General features: G+C 45.6%; 1 protein-coding gene across 1 annotated transcript in view; it reads left to right on the top strand.

The window, feature by feature from the left end:
- The first annotated feature begins 8,686 nt into the window (after positions 1-8,686).
- The window catches only part of GTPBP1 (GTP binding protein 1), a 25,924-nt gene continuing 17,016 nt past the window's right edge, over positions 8,687-17,594 (top strand). The window contains exons 1-2 of the mRNA XM_004373865.2: positions 8,687-9,035; positions 12,409-12,520. Of these exons, the coding sequence (XP_004373922.1) occupies positions 8,844-9,035; positions 12,409-12,520 (304 nt within the window). The 5' untranslated portion in view covers positions 8,687-8,843. The remainder of the gene's footprint in view (positions 9,036-12,408; positions 12,521-17,594) is intronic.

Here is a 17,594-nt window from a genome sequence, read left to right on the forward strand (position 1 = left end):
GTCGGCGGCCCTCGCCCAGTGCGTGCTCCGGAAACGCCCTCCTGCGTCGGCCCTACTCCCGCCCTGCCGCAGCGTCACGTCCGACGTCAGCTTGACGTCAGTGGCGCCGGCGTCTGGGCGGTGACAGGCATGCGTTTGGTGGGCGAGGGTGGCTTTGGCCAGCAGACGGTGTGGGTGCGGAGGCGAGGTGGTCGCTGAGGGCGGAGCTGTGGAGTCTGGCGACGGCCCTCCGGGCCGGAGTCTCCCTCCTCAGCGCTACTGCCTCCGGGGCTGGTCAGGGGTGTGGCGCCTGCGAAAGCCCGCCTCGCCTCCGGTCCCCCACCTCGCTACTTCGGCGCCGTTCGGGGGTGGGGACCCCGCCTGCGGCAGTCCTTCGGGGCTCCTTCCACCCCTCTCCTCGCTCTTGGCCGGGCTTCTCGGGCAGAAGTGCTTTCGCTAACCTCGGGTCGCTGTTCCTCTGTTGACATTTTGTTTGTCTAACGCGCCGTTCGCTAGGTGATTTCAAAGCACTTTATTGACGCCGTCCGGCGAAAATTTCTTGGTAAGGGGCACCCACCGCCCCGCACTCTCCAGGCAGCGCTGAGGGTAAGTGCCTCGCCTGGAGTACGTTTCAGTTCCTTGGTGTCGAATTTCGGCTCGCTGCGCAGAGATCTCTCCACCTGGGGCTCTCCACGGATCGCTTGGTGGTTGCCACGGAGCTTTTTCGTTTGCTCAAGGCCTGTCAAAGCGCATTGTGTGAGAGGAATTTGAACTACTTTGCAATCTCCCGCGGGTTTAATTTTTTCCCTTTATCTTCCCTTAGGACATGTGGAAAGCATCAGAGTAAATATTCATTATCCATATTAGCTGCCCTTTTGAATTTTTGTACAGAAAACTGAAAAAAAAAAAACAATAAAAGAAGGAATCACGCTTGCAATTCAGTCATTTTTTTAATTCTGCTTCAGCACGTCAGTTAACGCCATTACACTCAACACTGTTACCACTCGACATACGCTTGCGTGCCTACCACGCTGTCGGGAGGTCTTCTCCCATGAAGCAGACAACTTTGAAATCCTCTCATTAAATTTTTGTAAAGCGTAAGCCCACCTAAGGGTTACAGCTATATTTATGCAAGATTAGTTATGGAGGATTTGCCGTGCTACAATCTCTGTTCCAACCTCTTTACATACACTGACCGATTTATTGATAACTATCCTATGAGGGGAGCCCTGGAGGCTCTGGGGTTAAGAGCTTGGCTGCTAAACAAAGGCCGGCAGTTCAAATACATCAGCAACTCTTTGGAAATCCTATGGGCCAGTTCTACCCTGTCCTATAGGGTCGCTATGAGTCAGAATTGACTCCTCGGCAAAACGGGTTTGGTTTTGGGTTTTATCCTATGAGGTGGAGCCCTGGTGGCGCAGTGGTTAAGAGCTCAGCTGCTAACGAGAAGGTTGGCAGTTCGAATCCACCAGCTGCTCCTTGGAAACACTATGGGGCAGTTCTACTCTGTCCTGTAGGTTCACTATGTGTCGAAATCGACTGGACAGCAACAGATTTTATCCTATGAGATAAGGAGCCCTTTTGGCGGAATAGTTAACTGTTCTGCTGCTAATCGAAAAGCCTTTGGTTTGAACCCACCCAGCAGCTCCTTAGGAGAAAAGACCTGGCAATCTCCCTGAAAGGTCACAGCCTAGGAAACCCTATGGGGAAGTTCTACTCTGACCTATAGTGTCACCATGAGCCGGAATCGACAGCACATGACAACAACATCCTAGGAGGTAAGTACTTCATTTTTTTAGAAGAGGAAACTGAAGCTCAGAGGTCACATAGCTCCTGAGTAGTGGATCCAGAATTCAAACCTAGGCTCTAACCTGTCTTCAGAAAACAGTATGTAAAGATAGGTAGGGAATTTCCTCTAAAATGTGATTTTGGACTTCCTTATTCAATTCAAGAAGCACCTACTCTGAGAATGTATTTTCTGGGCAAAGCCCTATAGAGGAAAAGCATGGTTTTTTAGCCTAGCCTCAAGTGTCAGCACGTTCTGAACTTAAACTCTTTCTGGAAGAACTAGTGGGTAGATGCTAACTATCAACCTAGATGACTTTTCTGACAAACCTCAATATTTTCACTGCTTCATGGGACAGGATAGATGAATATAGGGGATAACCAGTTGCTGTCAAAAAAGTTGATTCTGACTCATGGCGACCCAATGTGTGTCAGAGTAGAACTATGTTCCGTATGGCTTTCAATGGCTGATTTTTTTGATAGCAGATTGCCAGGTATTTCTTCTGAGGTCCCTCTGGCTGGACTCAGACTGCCAACCTTTGGGTCAACAGCCAAGCGTGTAACCATTTGAGCCACCCAGGGACTCCATATAGAGGATTGTTATTTCAAGTCGATTCCAACTCATAATGACTCTGTGTGACAATAGAACTACCCCACAGGGTTTTCTTGGCTGTAATCTTTATGAAAGCAGATTGTCAGGTCTTCTTCCCATAGAGCCGCCGGGTGGGTTCGAACTCCAAACTTTCAGTTAGTAGCCAAGCACTTAACCATTGCGCCACCAGAGCTCCTTCATATAGAGGATCCAACCAACCCCACTGCTGTCAAGTCAATTCCAACTCCTAGAAACTTTATAGGACAAAGTAGAACTGCCCCACAGGGTTTCCAGGCTGTAATTTTTGTTGTTCTTGAGAATATTCACATCAAAACATACACCAATTCAAAAGTTTCTACATGTACAATTCAGTGACACTGATTACATTCTTTGAATTGTTCACCCATTCTTATCCTCCTTTTCTGAATTGTTCCTCCACCATTAACATAAACTCTGCCCCCTAAGATTCCCGTCTACTCTTTCAAGTTGCTGTTGTCAGTTTGATTCCATGTAGATAGTTATTAAAAAAGCATAATGCTCAAGGCAGACTTTTTTTTTTTAACTAGTTTAGCTGAACTATTGTTTGGTGTTAAGACTTCAGGGGATTGTTTTTTGTTTGTTTTAATTGTCACAATTCAAGTTAGTCTCATACAAAAATTTATACATACATTGTTATATGACCCTAGTTGCTCTCCCTATACTGTGACAGCACACTCCTTTCCACCCTGGATTTCCTGTGTCCATTCAACCAGCTCCTGACCCTCTCTGCCTTCAGGGGATGTTTTTGGTTTAAGGTTTAAAGATGACCTCAGGGCAATAGTTTGAGGGATTCATCCAGTGTTCCTGGCTCCAGAAACTCTGGAGTCCTTGAGAATTTGAAATTCTGTTTGCATTTTTCCCCTTTTGATCACGATTACTCTATAGAATCCTTGATCAAATGTAGCTGGGCACCATCCAGTTCTGGTCTCATGGCAAAGGTGGCAGTTGTTCATGAAGGCAATTTGCTACACATTCCATATTCTCCTCCTGTTTCTGACTCTTCTTCTTCTCTTGCTCCAGGCAAATAGAGACCAGTTGTTGTACCTTGGATGGCCGCTGGCAAGCTTTTAAGACCCCAGGCTCTACTTAATGAACTAGGACATATATCAGAAGCACTAAACATATTAGGCCAATTAACTAGGATGTCCCATTAAACCAGGACCCTAAACCTCTAAACCAAGAAACCAAATCCCACGAGGTGTTTGGTTGTACATAAGCAGCCTCAGCAGCTACCCCCACCCCCTGCTTTTTTTTTTGGTCATTGTTGTAAATATATCTCACAACTTTTGCCAATTCTACTTTTTATAGGTGTGCGACTTGACAGCAATTACAATAATCGGCTGTGCAAACCTACCCTTAATCAGTGTGATTTTTCCATCACCGTTAACCACCCCCTTTCCCCCTCTCTCCCTTCCCTGGTAACAACTAACAAACTCTAGTCTCTATACATTTGCCTGCTCTTGTCTTTTTATATAAGTGAGGTCATACAATATCTGTCCTTTTGTGATTAACTTATTTAACTCAGCATAATGTTTTCCAGCTCTGTCCATATTGTAGCAAATATCAAGACATCATTTCTCCTACTGGCTGAGTAGTTTTCAATTGTATGTACCACATTTTGTTTATTCATCTGTTGATGGGCATTTAGGTTGTTTCCACCATTTGGCTATTGTGAATAGTGCTACAATGAACACTGGTGTACAAGTCTGAGTCTCTGCTTTCAGGTCTTTTGGGTATATACTTAGGAGTGGAATTGCTGGTTCATACGGTAGTTCTAGTCTTAGTTTTTTTAAGAACCTCCACACTGTTTTCCACAAGGGCTATAGCATTTTGCATTCCCACCAGCAATGGTTAAGGGTTCCAATTTCCCCACGTCCTCGACAACATGTGCTGTTTTCTTTCTTTCTTTTTTTTTTTTTTTATCTTAGCCATCCGATTGGGAGTGAAATGGTGTCTCATTGTGGTTTTGATTTGAATCTCTCTGATGGCTAATTTCATGTGTTTGGTGGCTTTTTTTTTTTTTTTTTTTGTTATTCGTACTTTAGATGAAGGTTTACGGAGCAAACTAGCTTCTCATTAAACAATTAATACCCATATTGTTCTGTGACATTGGTTGCCAACCCCACAACATGTCAACACTCTCCCCTTCTCGACCTTGGTTTACCCATTACTTGCTTTCCTGTCCCCTCCTGCCTTCTCATCCTTGCCCTGTTGTCTCATTTTGTTTTATTGGCCTGTCTAATCTTTGGCTGAAGGGTGAACCTCAGAAATGACTTCATCACTGAGCTGTTAGGGTGTCCGGGGGCCATACTCTCGGGGTTTCTCCAGTCTCTGTCGGACCAGTAAGTCTGTTTTTTTTTTGTTGTTGTTGTTAGAATTTTGTTCTATATTTTTCTCCAGCTCTGTCTGAGACCCTCTATTGTGATCCTTGTCAGAGCAGTTGGTGGTGGTAACCCATACCATTTAGTTATGCTGGACTTAGTCTGGTGGAGGCTGTGGTAGTCGTGGTCCATTAGTCCTTTGGACTAATCTTTCCCTTGTGTCTTTGTTTTTCTTCATTCTCCCTTGCTCCAGACGGGCTGAGACCAGTGGAATGTCTTAGATGGCTGCTCACAAGCTTTTAAAACTGCAGACGCTGCTCACCAAAGTAGAATGTAGAACATTTTATTTATAAACTATGTTATGCCAATTAAGCTAGATGTTCCCTGAGACCTTGGTGCCCACAGCCCTCCGTTTGGTGGCCATTTGAATGTCCTCTTTGGTGAAATGTCTATTCAAATCCTTTGCCCATTTTATGATTGAGTTATTTATCCTTTTTGTTAAGTTGTTGAAGTTTTAGATATATTTTTATTATTAGATTCTTATCAGATGTATAGTTTCTGAAGATGTTCTCCCAGCTGATAGCTTGTCTTTTCACCCGAGGCTATAATCTTTACGGAAGCAGACTGCCACATCTTTTTCTAGTTGGAATGGCTAGTGGGTTCCAACCACTGACCTTTCCGTTAGCAGCCAAGCGCTTAACCATTGCATCACAAGGGTTCCTATATGTATAGAGGATGTTGTTGTTAGGTGCCGTGGAGTCGGTTCCGACTCAGCGACCCCACGTACAGCAGAACGAAACACTGCCTCGTCCTGCACCATCCTCATAATCATTGCTATGCCTGAGCCTATTGTTGAAATCACTGTGTCAGTTCATCTCGTTGAGGGTCTTCCTCTTTTTCGCTAACCCTCTACTTTAGCAAACATGATGTCCTTCTCCAGGGACTGGTCCCTCCTGATAACATGTCCCAAGTATGTTAGATGAAGTCTTGTCATCCTTGCTTCTAAGAAGCATTCTGGCTGTACTTCTTTCAAGACAGATTTGTTTGTTCTTCTGGCAGTCCGTGGTATATTCAGTATTCTTTGCCAACACCATAATTCAAAGGCATCAGTTATTCTTCAGTCTTCCTTATTCATTGTCCAGCTTTTGCATTCATATTAGGTGATTGAAAATATCATGGCTTGGGTCAGGTACACCTTATTCCTCAAGGTGACATCTTTGCTTTTTAACACTTTAAAGAGGTCTTTTGCAGCAAATTTGCCCAATGCAATACTTCATTTGATCTCCTGACTGCTGCTTCCATGGGCGTTGATTGTGGATCCAAGTGAAATGAAGTCCTTGACAACTTCAGTCTTTTCTCTGTTTATCATGAGGTTGCTTATTGGTCCAGTTGTAAGGATTTTTGTTTTCTTTATTTTGAGGGGCTATCCATACTGAAGGCTGTAGTCTTTGATGTTTATCAGTAAGTGCTTTAAGTCCTCTTCACTTTCAGCAGCAAGGTTGTGTCATCTGCATATTGCAGGTTATTAATGAGTCTTCCTTCAATCCTGATGCCATGTTCTTCTTCATATAGTCTGTCTTTTTGGATGATTTGATCAGCATACAGATTGAGTAAGTATGGTGAAAGGATACAACTCTGACACATACCCTTCCTAATTTTAAACCTGGCAGTATCCCCTTGTTCTTTTCGAATGACTGCTTCTTGGTCTGTGTACAGGTTCCGTATAAGCACAATTAAGTGTTCTGGAATTCCATTCTTCAGTGTTATCCATAATTTGTTATGATCCACACAGTCAAATGCCTTTGCGTAGTTCATAAAAGACAAATAAACATCCTTCTGGTATTCTCTGCTTTCAGCCAAGATCCATGTGACATCAGCAATGATATCCCTCATTCCACGTCCTCTTCTGAATGCAGCTTGAATTTCTGGCAGTTCCCTGTCAATGTACTGCTGCAACCACTTTTGAATGATCTCCATCAAAATTTTACTTGTGTGTGACAATGATATTGTTTGATAATTTCCACATTTTGTTGTATCATCTTTCTTTGGAATAAAACCAAAACCAAACCCGTTGCTATCAATTCCAACTCATAGCCACCTTATAGGGCAGAATAGAACTGCCCCATAGGGTTTCCAAGGAGCTGCTGGTGGATTCAAACCGCCGACCTTTTGGTTAGCAGCCACTGCACCACCAGGGCCCCTTTTTTGGAATAAACTAAAAAATAACCAAACCCGTTGCCGTCGAGTCGATTCCGACTTATTGTGACCATATAGGACAGAGTAGAACTGCCCCATAGGGTTCCCAAGGAGTCACTGGTGGATTCGAACTGCAGGCCTTTTGGCTTAAGCACTGTGCTACCAGGGCTCCTAGGGTTAATAAAAAAACCAAACTCATTGCCGTCAAGTTGATTCCAACTCATAGCCACCCTATAGGACAGAGTAGAACTGCCCCATAGGGTTTCCAAGGAGCGCCTGCTGGATTTGAACTGCTCACCTTTTGGTTAGCAGCTGAACTCTTAATCACTATGCCACCAGGGTTTCCCTAGGGTTATTAGACAGGCACAGATATGGATCTCTTCCAGTTGATTGGCCATGCAGCTATCTTCCAAATTTCTTGGCATAGACCAGTGAGCGCTTCCGGCGCTACACTAGTTTGTTGAAACATCCCAGTTGTTATTCTGTCAATTCCTGGAGTCTTGTTTTTCCCGAATGCCTTCAGCGCAGCTTGGACTTGTTCCTTCAACACCATGGGTTCTTGATCGTATGCTGTCTCCTGAAACAGTTGAATGTCAACCAGTTCTTTTTGGTACTGTGACTCTGTGTATTCCTTCCATCTTCTGTTGATGCTTCCTCCTTTCATCTCTTTTTGATGCTTCCTACATCGTTCAGTATTTTGCCCATAGAATCCTTCAGTATTGCAACTTGAGGCTTGAATTTTTTTTCTCTTTCAGGTAGATTCTTGAAACTGAAGGCCATTTCGAATCCTGCCTCTTGCTCGCTAAATCCTGTGGTCCAAACCCTAAATCTTCTTGGGTATGTTAACCTTCCGAAATTGCTGCTTTTACTTGCTGCGTAACACCGGCCAAGGACAGTATTATGAGACCTTGACTAATCTCTAAATTTCACCAAGCAGTGAAGGTCTAGGCTTTTCAGACTTTTGAAATAGGAATTCAAGACGCTAAAACTTGTGCTGATGGTCTTTTGAATTGGGGCTTTCCATCATTGCTGACACTCTGGAAGAATCATCTGTAGGAAACTACCTTAACAGATCCTAGATCTCAGGCTAGCTGTTCACCACAAATGTGAGGTGGTTTTGGCTTCTATCGTATTATAGGTGGTTGCCTCTGTTTTTTGTTCTTGTAATTGCTCTCTCTGCACAGGCAGTGAATGGAGAATTCTCCCTAAGGTCAGCGTTTAATTAATTGTCTCGCTCTGGCTGCTATAGTATTACATCTTTTGGAATATATGGTATCGATTCTACTATTAACATTGGCTGGAGATGGCCAGCACGTCGGCATTGGTCTTCCAGTGACTGCCCTCAGTTGTAGAGGAGGCTCGTGTTGCAGTTTACTATCTCCTGGAGCGGCGGCCCGAGGCGCGGGACCTACTTGATGATATGATTGGGTTTTGCTCCCGTCCATCTTTGGAAGGCTCTCGCACCGACTGTTTCGCAGCAACATTTGGAAGTAGAGCACCGCCTCTGGAAACGAGGAGAGTGAAGGGGCGGTGAGGGGAAACGTTGTGTCTATTTCTCTCTTCATTGGATGGCTGCAGTGTCAGTCATCCTCTCCTCTGCTCCCGTTGGCGGGAAAGCTCCAGGCAGGTAGCGTGGGCACCGTACTGCCCCGCCCAAGCTGGGATCAAGGCGCGTGACGTCTCAGACATTTGTTGTTGGGGTTTGGGCCTTATTAATTATTCATTCAGTACTTGAAAGGGCTGCAGCGATTGGTGGCAGAGAGGCCTGGTCGATTGTTTCTTCGCTAGAGATACGTGTCGCCCTCTACGCCGCTGGAGAAGTTTCGCATAAATTATTCCGACGAGGTTTGGGGCGGAGCCGCGCATAGATTAGGCAAATTAGCCGGTGGAGGGAGGGGAAGCCGGCTACGAATTAGCCTAAGTTATTAAAGATGGCGGCGGACCGGAGTCGAACCCCGATGGACTCGCCGGTTCCAGCCTCTATGTTCGCCCCGGAGCCCAGCTCCCCAGGGGTGGCCAGCGCCGCGGCGGCCGCCGCCCGGCTCCACAGCGGCTTCGACTCGGACTGCAGCGAAGATGGCGAGGCGCTCAACGGCGAGCCGGAGCTGGACCTCACCAGCAAGGTAGGCCCGGGTAGCGGCGGCGGGCGCTGAGGGGACCGGCACCGGACGGCGGCGCTTGGCCGTCAGGCTGAGAGGCCGAGCCATCTCCGGGGCAACGGGGGGGCAGCCCGGGAGCGCGGGAGGCCGGTGCCGCCGCCGTCCTGTCTGCGGGAGGGTGGAGGAAGGGCGCCGAGCCCGCCCACCTGCCGGGTGCCGGGACCAGCAGGGGACTCCCGGGGCGAGGGGTCCCCAGCAGCCGCTTTCGTTCCCCGGTGGCGCCTACCCGGCCTCCCACCGAGATCACAACCCTTGGCTCCGCCACGTGGAACTGGGGGCCCGCCGCCGGCCGCGCTCCCGGCGGTCGCTGTCCCCGCGCGGCCCCGCCTCCCCGTACCTTCCTCCTTCCTCTGGTCCCCACCGGTGAGGGTCCCTGCCGGTCCAGGACAGCTGAGGGGCGGAGGAGGCTGGGCAGGGAGGCTGGGCAAGGGGAGCGGGATACTCGGGAAGGTCGGGAATATCAGGTAGTCGAGGGGAGGGCAGGCTGACAGCTGCAGGCTCTTCCTGATGTTGGCAAAGAAAACAGAGAGTAGCAGCTCAGTCGGGAGAAGGATAGCCGAGGAACTTTGCTTTGCGAATCTGCCCAAAACAAAATTGGGAGATGGGTATAACCCATAATCCTGGGAATGGAACCTCATTTTATATGGATAGAATAATAAAAGACGTTTTAAAGCTTGTCTTCTGAGCTGTTGAGAAGGTGGGCAGGCATTAAGGGCTCACCATCTCCTTGGCATTGTAGGGGATAAAAACTAAGATGTGACTGATTTTTGAGGGTGCTTGGCATTGTAAAGGTGCCGACTCCGAAGTCAGACAGGATTCGCTTTCCTGCCCTGCCGCTTAAAAAAGGCTCTGTGACCTTGGAAAAGTTTCTTAACCTCTCAGTTCTCCAGCTACATCATCTTAAGAAAGTACAGATGCACTATGAAAATTAGAAACGTATATGACACCCAGGACAGTGCCTTATACATACTAGAAACTCTATAAATGTTTGACATGAACTGAATAACTAATAAATTCCCTGTGCGTATTGAATAGCAAGTGATGGAAGAGAGAATACCAATACCACTGCCTACCTGTTGTTGGATAGTTACAATAGAAATGTTTATCAGGCTTTGAAGAGGTTTGTGACTTTTCACAGTCTGTGGTGGTGAGATTGCATGAAACTTGGACCTAATTGGAGAGAACCTTCCCTGCAACCTAAGCAAGCAAGTTCTCAACTACTCTCTCTCCCTCTAGTCCCAGCTGAGCACTTGGAAGCCAGCAAGCTGTTGCTTATGGCTTATCACAGTGGCCCTTTTGGTGCCTTGAAGGCCATAATGAAGATGGCCAAGTTTAGTTAGAGGGATCATCAGGGAAGTATGTGAGGCAATTTGACAGGATGCAAAAGACCTAGACAGCATCCAAGTATAAGTACAAGCTCTGATGAGTCAGTTCAAGGAGTTGTAAAAGATGCACCTGACTCAAAAGCAGGTGAGCTGGGTGTCAAGACACGGTCAAGGTGCTGAAGAAACCTGAAAACACAGTGGGAAGTTGCAGGGACAGAATTGCAAAGAAGGTAGTACCTTTGTTTCCTGACCAGCTTATGAATGTTCCAGGATGGGGAAGTGTTTGTTACTTCATAACATAGCTGGGGAAATCCTCACTATTTTAAAATTGAGACATGGAGCTCTGGTGGCGCAGTGGTTAAGCACTTGGCTACTAACCAAAAGGTCAGCAGTTCAAACCCACCAGCCTCTCCATGGGAGAAAGATATGGCAGTCTGCTTTTGTAAAGATTACAGCCTTGGAAACCCCATGGGGCTGTTCTACTCTGTCCTATAGGGTTGCTATGAGTTGGAATCGACTCCACGGAAATTAGTTTGATTTTGGGTTGGTTTATATATATATATGCAGAGCCCTGGTAGCGCAGTGGTTAAGCGCTTGGCTGCTAATGGAAAGGTCAGCGGTTCCACCAGCTGCTCTGAAGGAGGAAAAACCTGGCAGTCTGCTTTGGTAAAGGTTACAACCTTGGAAACCCTATGGGGCAGTTCTGCTCTGTCCTACAGGGTCTCTGTGAGTCAGAATTGACTCGATGGCAGTGGGTTTTTTATATGATATTGATAAGAACAGCTGAGGTTGTGGAAGGAGAGAAGGGTGGGTTGAGTAAATTCATTCCTGAGGAAAAGATTAGAAGCTATAGTTTGTATACTTGCTATAATTAAATGTGGGGACCTAAGGCTATGAGGAAGAGTCCTGATGGCACAGTGGTTAAGAGCTTGGCTGCTAACTGAAAGGTCGGTGGTTCGAACCCAACAGCTGCTCCACAGGAGAAAGATGTGGCAGTCTGCTTCAGTAAAGATTACAGCCTTGGAAACCCTATGGGGCAGTTCTTCTCTGTCCTGTAGGGTCACTATGAGTCAGACTCAACAGCGGTGGGGTGGTAAGGCTCTGAGAGCTTTGAAAAGGAGAAACAGTGGACTAGGGTGGTTAGTCTAATCCAAGAAAATTAGAAGGTTTTTCTAGGAATGATTGGGTGAAGAAAACTTTGTAATTACCACTTATTGAGCTATGGACTAGATGACTTACATGTTATCTTATTCTGCCTTTACAGTGGCTTTAGGAGGTAGGTAGTATTATCTCTGTTTGTAGATTGAAAAACTGAGACTCAGGTTAAGTTCTTTCTCCAAGGTCACACATGAGTGGTCAGAGAATGGAATCTCACACGCCTATAAGAATATGCTCCCCCCGGCCTAATGTGGTTGATACTTTAATGTGATTGGCAGAAATTTGCAAAATGATGGTGCTAATCCCCCCTAGTGGTGATGGTGTTTGGTTGATGAAGATAAGTCTTGCTAAGATAAATTTTTACTGCTCATTTCCAAATAAGATAGCCACAGCCAGATGGAAGGGAATTATTTTGTTATTGCTGGAGTGATTGGCCTGTGGGTGGAGGGCATGGCAGTATGTGAGTTTCCAGATGCAAGCTGCAGATGGAAGACCTTGGCATGTAAGAATAAAACACTGCTTATGAATTTCTACCCACAGCACCAGATTCTCAGTCATCCATCCTGTGTCCTGCCCCATGATGTGTTAAGCAGCAGGAAGCAGGCTGCTCAAACCCTCTTTTCTGTGGGTTGTGGCTCAGGCAGTACTCATTTTAGTACATCGTATAGCGCATATAAGGCTTTAGGCTCAAAGGCTATTTGAGGAGTGGTGAGATACCTTGTGGGGGCTGGGTATCTGTTTTAGGTTGGGGGGCTGTGGGTTTCAGTCAGGGTCTTCAGTTAGGCTACTTGTCAGCTTTGGCTGTGGTGCTCTGCTAGTAAGTGTTATCCTAAGGCTGTTGGTTTCTCTTCTAGCTGGTTCTAGTGAGCCCTACATCAGAGCAGTATGACAGCCTACTTCGGCAGATGTGGGAGAGGATGGACGAGGGATGCGGAGAGACCATATATGTCATTGGGCAGGGATCAGGTGAGCATAGTTTTCCTTTCACTTTGTTTTAAAAAATTACTTAGAGCACTTTATAAACTTTTCCCACTTTATAAACTTTCTTGCTCATAGATCTCAGTTGCAGTGATTCTTTAGTGTCCCAGAACTATTTGGGAGGATGGAAAGTACAGAGTGATAATGTTGATTCCCACCTTAGTGATCCTAATATGCTTGACTTTAAAGAATCACTTTCCAAGCGATTTTACAGGTGCTTCCTTTTTTTATCTCTGGTACTCCCATTTGCATGAAGGGAGATATAGCACAAGGAAACTTCTTGTCCAAGGTAACAGCAAGTTACAGTTAGTTCTAGAATTAAGCCTACCCTGGCAGCTCCAGGTCTTCCCCTCCAAGCCCTGTTTAGAGATCCCATTGCTACTTATTTCCTGCTTAGGAGACACCTCTGCGATTCTTCTTGATGACAGTAAAGAAAGGAAGGCCACATTCTTCTCCTTAGGCTACCTTGCCCCAGACCACACTGACCGTTCAGTGTGGATGGCTGTGATAACAGAGGTTCTCCTCTCTCCCTGTTAGATCTGGTCAGGCGTGTAGGCTTGTTACGATTCTGGAAGGGACCAGTTACTTTCTCCAATCTGCTTATTTCATTTTAATGAGGCCCACTGTTTTAGAGGTAGGCAGCCCCTGTGACATAATCTCAGATTCTATTGTGGGCCTTTTTTATGGTCGCTCCCAGTTTACACCCTCAATACAAGTTCTGCTTACTCTTATCCTCATTATGCCATTATCTTTGCTGAAATGGCAGCCAGGATTGTTAACAATTCTGAATCCAGCCTGTACTGGCACTTGACTGTCATCTTTGCAGGAAGCCCAGGACAGGCCTCAATGCATCACGAAAGGACCAGTTTTCTTTGCTGAATGTAGGCTTCGCAAAGGCAGGTAGTATTCTCTTGTAGTTTGAGTTTAAGACTGATGAAATTTCAGAATCATTCCTTAACTCATTTGACAGACATCTATTAAGTATCTTTTAAGAGTTGGATACTATTACAGAGCACTTTTGGATACTTAAAACCTGGTCCCTGCCCCAAGGAAGATGGCATACACACAAATACTATACTTGGAAATGCTACAAGAGTGACACAGACAAGAGTGGTTAGATCTCACAAGTACTACCTTGCCTTCCTTTGAAATGTCTCTTATATCTATCCTTCCCTTTACACTTGCTGCCACCTCCCCAATGTAGAGTCTTATCACGTGAAAGAAGGCATGGTCAGAGAGATAGGCAATCCAGGATGTTGCATGTCAAGAGAAGGAGGGAGTTGGTCAGCATCATCAAGTGCTAAGAGACACAGCAAAGTCAGTGTAAGAAAAAGCCATTCTGCTTGGTGACTGGGAGATCATTGATGACCTTTTGAAAGCTTTTATGTCAAGTACACATCTGTCCTGCTGTAGTAGGATCACTTCATGTTTGCAGATTTTGTTGTTGTTAGATGCCGTCCAGTTGGTTCTGACATGTAGCGACCCTATGTATAACAGAATGAAATGCTGCCTGGTCCTGCACCATCCTCCCAATCGTTGCTATGTTTGAGTCTATTATTGCAGCCACTGTGTCGATTCATCTTATTGAGGGTCTTCCTCTCCTTTGCTGACCCTCTACTTTACGAAGCATGATGTCCTTCTCCAGGGACTGGTCCCTTCTGATAACATGTCCAAAGTACATGAGACAAAGTCTTGCCATCCTTGCTTCAAAGGAGCATTCTGGCTGTACTTCTTCCAAGAGAGATTTGTTTGTTCTTCTGGCAGCCCATGATATATTTAGTATTCTTTGCTTAATTTATAGAATTTGAATTTAATTTGTAGTCTTAAGTTGTAGAATTTAAGGAACCACATATAGATCAATCTTAACAAGTGTTAGGACTGTTCTTTGAAGACCCAGGTTCTTAAGGCCTTCTCTTCCCCCTTACCCTTTAATGTGGACTCTTGGTGAATTTTACCATGCCTTGGCAATCACAGCTAATTAACCTTCCATGATAAAGCGCAAGAAGATGGCAAACATTCATTAACACATCTACACACCCAAGCTTTATCCTTATATCTACCAGTTGGAAGCTATTAGATTGGTAGTGACTCCTTCCTGCTGGAATTCTTTAGAGGTAGAAGGAGACCATAACTAGTTAAACAAGTTAAACCTCAGAGGACTAAACTAGGTGGCCCATAAGAGTCAGCTTCATCACTGTCTTCCTGTGTGTCTTTGGTGCTTTACCTCTCTTTATCACTTCCTTCACCGGTAAAATGGGGATAATGACATCCTTCCCCACCCTATCTCAGAGAAATTTTGTGTGGATAAATTAGGCATTAAAAAATTCTAAGCAATGCAGAGGAATTTGTCCTTTAAGAATACGTTAATTTAAGATGGATGTTTTAAAAGGAAGCAATATGGTATAGTAGTTAGTTTGGGGTCTAGAGCCTGGCAGGTCTGGGTTTGCCTATTGGCTTTTTTCCTCATCATAAAATGGGGATAGTAACAGAATCTATCCCATGGTATAATTTTTTTGTTTGTTAGGTGCCGTCAAGTTGGTTCTGACTCATAGCGACCCTATGTACAAGAGAACGAAACACTGCCTGCTCCTGTGCCATCCTCACGGTCGTTGTTGTGTTTGAGCCCATTGTTGCAGCTACTGTGTCAGTCCATCTTATTGAGGGTCTTCCTCTTTTTCACTGACCCTCTATTTTACCAAGCATGATGTCCTTTTCCAGGGACTGGTCCCTCTTGATATACCTCCTGGTATAATAGTGAAGATTAAATGAGAATTCAAGGAAAGCACTTGGCATATAGTAAGCACTGTAAAAATGTTAGCTACTACTAGTAGTTGTGGTAGTAGTTTTTTAAGGATCCCAAGTTATAGTTGATTTACCATGAGATTTCTTTCAAAAACAACCTTTTTCAGTCCACAGATACTAAGTCATGACTTTTTAAGAGCCAGATCCTGTGCTAAAAGTTCAGGGAACATGGGGGAGTGTTGAGTCTTTGTAGGGGAATCAGGAAAGGCTTCAAAGGGGAGGTGCACTTTGAGTTGATCCTGAAGGACGAGTAGGAGTTTTCCAGGTAAGTGGAGGCAGGAGTGAATGAGTAGGGAAAATCCCATGCTCAGAGGCATGGAGCCATTGGAGATTGTGCAGTATTTGGTAGACCAGAAGTAGTTCAGTAAGGTAGGAGTATAGAGTGTGAAGTAGGGTGAGAGGAGGAAAGGTTGGATAAGTAGGCAGGGCCCAGATCCTGAGAGTCCTTGAGTGCCATGCCAAAGAGTTTAGACTTTGATCCTAAACATTATGGGGAGTCTACGCAACATGTTGCTCAGGAGAGTACATATAGGGTGGGTAAATCAGATGGCAGGATGGAATTCTGATTAGATTTGGGCGTGGCTGAATATGTGGCCTTTAGTGATTGGACCTCTGCAGCTCTTCTCCCTGACCTTTGTCTCCCCCGCTACAAAGTAAGGAATGTGATGCACGCTGGAGAAGGGTAATGTTATTGATGACATTTTCTGGGAACCCTGGGTGGACAAGGTGACATTGGTGATTGCCCCTTAATGTGGAACAGGACCTGAAAGCACTGCTTTTCATTGTAGCAGAAGCAGTGAGATTCGATAGAATCAGGAGTCCGGCAAGAATGATAGGGTTAGCGGACCTCCTCTTAGGAACACTTCCAACAGTTCCTTTTCTAACCCAGAAGGTTTTCAGTGCTCAGTTACCCAGGCATTTAGAAACTCCTCAGCCCAACTGTTACCTAATTTTTCATTTGTTTTACATTTTGCAAACATTCGAGGACTTAATATAGGAAAGGTACCCCTTGTGGGGCATGCAGGGGATGTATGAGATATGGTCCTTATCCTCCAGTTGCTTATATATAGTGTGCATATTGGGGGGGGGGGGCATGTATCCAAATCATTCCAAAAGGTAGATACCAGTTGCAATCAAGTCGATTCCGACTTATGGCGACCCCGTGCGTGTCAGAGTAGGACTGTGCTCCATAGGGTTTTCAGTGGCTGATTTCTTCCAAGGTGCCTCTGGGTGGATTCAAACCTCCATACTTTTATTTAGTAGCTGAGCACATTAACCATTGACACCACCAAGGGATTCCACAAGGTAGTAGGTGGTAAATGCCATAGGGAAATAGAAACATTTGTGAGGGTTCTGAGCAGAATGGTAGGAGTTAGACAGGTGGAGATGTGCTGATGGCATTCTGGAGATGGAAACACATGAACGGAAGTTCAGAGTTGGATGAGTGTAGGGAACATGGGGGATGGTGAATGGCCCAATTGGCACTGTGACAAAGCTTGGAAGGGGAGAGCTAGGAGAGAGTATGTAATAAAGGGGAGAGACCCTTAAGGAATTGGGACTGAACACTGCTAGGCCTGGGGAGCCATTCAGAGGCTTTGACTTGGACATGACAGTGTTGAGCTGTGCTTTATTTAGGAGCTTCAGCGTGTGCGTCTATGCGAGACTGGGTTAGTTAAGATCAGTTAGGAGTCTGTGTGGCCGTTCTGAATCCGGCTGGTGGCAGTGGGATTGGTAAAAAGGGTAGATAAGCAGCGACAAGGGAAAGAAGGACAAAATATAAAGCTGGAATCAGCAGGATGGGATGATGAGAGGGTTAAGCTCGGGAGACTGGAAGGATGGTGTCGTTATCAGCAATAGGGAAGCAAGAGGAGGAACTAGTTAGATGTTTAAGAGGAATCTTTGGTAGAGGAAAAGGCCCTAGGTTTGGAATCAGAAGACCCGAGCTCACATGGGCCGCTCTGCTACCTCCCAGCTCTGGCCTTTCTGGGTTCTGTTTACCCCAGTCTTAAAGGGGAACAATAATGCCTGCTTCATAGGACTACCAAACCAAACCCATTGCCATTGAGCTGATTCTGACTCATAGTGACCATATAGCACAGAGTAGAACTGCCCCACAGGGTTTCTCCGGAGTGGCTGGTGGATTCCAACTGCTGACCTTTTGGTTAGCAGCTATAGCTCTTAACCATTGCACCACTAGGGCTCCCACAGGACTACAGGAAGGGCTAAAATGCTTTATTAATGTTAGTTGGTTTTTTTTTTT

Source organism: Trichechus manatus, unplaced genomic scaffold (assembly GCF_000243295.1).
Source record: "Trichechus manatus latirostris isolate Lorelei unplaced genomic scaffold, TriManLat1.0 scaffold00027, whole genome shotgun sequence".
Taxonomy (NCBI): Eukaryota; Metazoa; Chordata; class Mammalia; order Sirenia; family Trichechidae; genus Trichechus; species Trichechus manatus.